Raw genomic sequence first — 3,895 nt, forward strand, 5'->3', positions numbered from 1 at the left:
GCGGAGGCCGTGTTGACCAATTTTGACCGGCATCTCTCACTCTCCTCCCACTCTATCCGTTGCCGAACCCTAGCGGCGGCGGCGAAATCGTAGCGGCGGCGGCGAAATCATAGCGGCGGCGGTGGAACCTTAGTCAGTGGCGGCGTTGATGGGTGGGGCGGGAAGAGAAGAAGGTGTTCTGGAGAAGAAGACGAAGCCCCCGTGCATGGATTAGTGGATTGACACGGCTTCTCATGGCGGGGAACAACGGCGTTGGGGATCAACCGGATTGGCTTCCAGACGGGTAAGTCAAATGGTTGCTTCCCCCCTTGGCTTGCGGAGTACTCTCGCTTGCGTGGTCTTAGGTCCCTTAGCCCTGCGCCTGTGCACCGTCACCATGCTTGTAGTGTTGATTCCCTGCTCCTTGTTCATCTGTAGGATGGACCCCAACAGTAGCTACAACATAGAAATCCGGATTGTTGCTCACAATTGTCAGACTCGGTGGTACGAGCTGAGCAAAGTTGTTGATGCTGACCGAACTAACTTGAGATCTCTGGTTGCTGAAGTTGTTGACAAGAATCCTCATGGCTATGGAGACTTAGTTAAAGTTTTTTATTACTCAATGGACACTAAGGTCAACATCCAAGTCTGTACTGACCAAGATTTGCTTGCAATGTTTGAAAAACATAAGGTTTCGAAATGCTGCTTCCTCACTTTTGCATATCATAAGCCAAGTGTTGATCCTCCTATCATTCCAGTTTGGGAGTTTGGTAGCAGTGACCCCTTCTATTGCATCCCCAATCCTAGGTGAAGCAAGCAACAATACACACACACACAATATGATGAACCTGAAATCTTAGCTAACCCAAACCCAATGTATGAGCATGTGGGCGTTGACGATGAAGGGCTATATCTTGACCTTGGTCCCAACTACCCTCCACCTCCCCCAAATCCTAAAGCTGGCAATAAAGGAAGGGAAGCTGAGATTTCTGAGGATGAAATCTGCTCTGAGTCAGATGAGAGTTCTGATGATGAGTCTGATGAAGAGATGGTTACAGATAGAGGCCCTGAACCTATGCTTGATGTCAATTACGACAAGAAGAACCCACCTATGGATGTAGGCACTTTGTATTCAAACATGAAAGCATTTAAGATTGCTTTAGCTTCTTATTCTGCTAAGCATGAGTACCATTACTTAGTTGAGAAGAGTGATCCAGGGAGGTATAGGGTGCACTGCAAATTCAAGGAGGAGCTTGATTGCCAATGGAGGATTCATGCTTCAACTCTGAAGGATGGTGTGACAGTTAAGGTACATGAGTTGCATTACTTTTTGTAAATTCCAGTTGTTTTGCAATGAATCATCAGTTGTTAATATGCATTGGTGTTGACTGTTTTGCAGGTGAAAAGGAACCCACATCCTCATGATTGTAAGAGTGCTAAGAGGGTTGGTGTGTGTGTAGGGATCACACAAGAGTGGGTCTGCAGTAAAGTGGTAGACTGGCTGAAGGAAGATGGCAACATTCGGATAAAAGAATTGATTAGAAGATTGAAGAATGAGTACAAAGTTAATGTGCCATACAGGAGAGTGTACAAAGGTAAAAATCTTGTCATGGATCAGATTTATGGACCTTGGGATAAAAGTTTTGACAATTTGTTTAGGTTTAAGGCCCAGATAGAGGAATCTAGTCCTGGATCATTTGTTATCATTGATCATCACACAATCAGCAATAAGATCAGGTTTAATAGGCTATTCTTTGCATTGAAAGCATGTGTAGATGGATTTCTTAGAGGCTGTAGACCATATCTTGCAGTAGATAGCACTTTTTTAAATGGAAGGTTCAGAGGACAGTTGTGTGTAGCTTGTGCAGTAGATGGACATAACTGGATGTACCCAGTAGCTATTGGTGTAATTGATTCAGAGACTAATGAGAATTGGGTGTGGTTCATGGAGAGGTTAAAAGAAGTAATTGGATCCCCAGATGGACTGACCTTCTGTACAGACTGTGGCCAAGCAGTGATGAATGGGGTCACTGAAGTTTTCCCTGAAGCTGAACATAGGGAGTGCATGTACCACTTAGTACAAAATTTCAAGAAAAGATTCAGTGGCAAGGTTTTTGATGACCACTTATGGGCTGCCTCATATTCATGGAGCCCATATTTGTTCAACAAGCATTATACAGCTATGGCTCAAGCCAAACTTGAGGCAATGGTGTATCTACATGAAAACCACAAGAAGCTTTGGACAAGGAGCCAGTACAGGACAGGATCAAAGGTGGACTATGTCACCAACAATCTAGCTGAATCATTCAACAATTGGATAAAGCCTGAAAAGGGGAAGAATATTGATGATTTACTGGATAGTATAAGACAGAAGCTCTTGATTAAATGGAATCATAAGAAGAGAGTTGCCATGAAATTCACAGGGAAGATTCTACCTCACATTGAGAGGAAACTGAGGGAAGACAGTTACAATCTTGACATTGAAGTCATCACTGATTCCCCTGATGGTGTGGTAGAGATTTGTGCTAAGGGTGGCAGTGTATATAGATTTGTGGTCAATTTACCTAAGAGAACCTGCACCTGTAGGGTTTGGCAAGGGTCAGGAATCCCTTGCAAACATGCTATTGCCTACATCACTTCAATCCCTGGTGCTAAACTAGAAGACTATGTGCATGATTACTATTCTGTCGACAAATTCAAAATTGCATATGAAGGTTCCATCCCTTGCATTCCTGACAAGAGTATGTGGCCCAACAGCACCCATGGCTTCTTCATGCACACTCCATTACTTAGGGCAACAACTAGAGGAAGAAGAAAGAATAGGATGAAATCAGCACTTGAAGGTGGCAGCAGCAGCCAGAAGGGAAACTCAAGGTCTCATGAGTGCCCAATATGCCATGAAAAAGGGCACCATTGGTATACTTGCAAGAATGGCAATCCTGAAGACATAGCTGCAATGGAGGCTCAAAGGTACAATAACTTAATTGAAATCAGTGTACATTCACATTGTTTTGCAACTTATATTGAGTTGTCCTATGCAAGGGTCTCCCAAAGAAAAGACTGAAAAAAGTAGCAAGATGTAACACAGAGACAAGCATTGTGGTTGCTACTCCATCAGTGATGCAATTCCCAATAATTGAGGCTGTAGACATAGCAGCAGCCAAGAAAAGGATTAGGAAGCCACCTTCTTCTTCTGGTGCCAAGAAAAGAAGTAGGAAGGCACCTTCTTCTTCTTCAACTACAACTACAAGTACATCAACCAGGTGAGCTTATGAGCAACTCTCTTGTTATTTTCATGCACCATTTGTTATCATCTAACCTGTCATATTTGTCACAAGGTCTGGAACTAGTTCCAATGACCCAATACCATTGCAGACTGTTTTCCTGGCTTCTTATCATGAGACCTCAGTTGGCACAGTACAGACAGACCCAGTGGACACCCTCCGTATCAAGGCTCCTTATCATGAGACCTCAGTTGGCACAGTACAGACAGACCCAATGGACACTCTCCTTATCAAGGCTGCTACACCAAGGAAGAAAACAGAAGTTAAGAAGAAGCTGACACCAAAGAGGCTTCAAGTTGTAGCAGCCAGCCAAGCTACCCCATCCAGCCCTTCTTCTAATACAAGGAGCAAGAAGAAACTGCACCTGCAGTGAAAGGTATCCCATCCAGCCCTTCTTTGTTTATTTTGCTCTGTGATGCCATGTCCAGCACTTTGGATGTGATGAAAACTGGATGTTTTGGTGGATGGAACTGATACTATTACTCAGTGATGAAATGTCATGTACTATTTGAACCTTGGCTGTAATGTGATTAAACCTGGATGTCATGTACTATCTTTTGTGTCATTAATGTTGAAGACATGATGAAATGTGATAAAACCTTAGCTGATTCATTCATTCATTCATGCATCCA

At 43.5% G+C, this 3,895-nt stretch overlaps 1 protein-coding gene across 1 annotated transcript; it reads left to right on the forward strand.

Moving 5' to 3' along the window:
- Positions 1-853: 853 nt before the first annotated feature.
- On the forward strand, positions 854-3,636 carry LOC101757737. Its single transcript, XM_012845957.1, has 3 exons — positions 854-1,288; positions 1,379-2,949; positions 3,318-3,636. The coding sequence occupies exons 1-3, from the start codon at positions 854-856 to the stop codon at positions 3,634-3,636; spliced, it is 2,325 nt and encodes a 774-aa protein (XP_012701411.1).
- The last annotated feature ends 259 nt before the right edge of the window (positions 3,637-3,895 follow it).

The sequence above is a fragment of the Setaria italica genome, chromosome V (assembly GCF_000263155.2).
Source record: "Setaria italica strain Yugu1 chromosome V, Setaria_italica_v2.0, whole genome shotgun sequence".
Lineage (NCBI taxonomy): Eukaryota > Viridiplantae > Streptophyta > Magnoliopsida > Poales > Poaceae > Setaria > Setaria italica.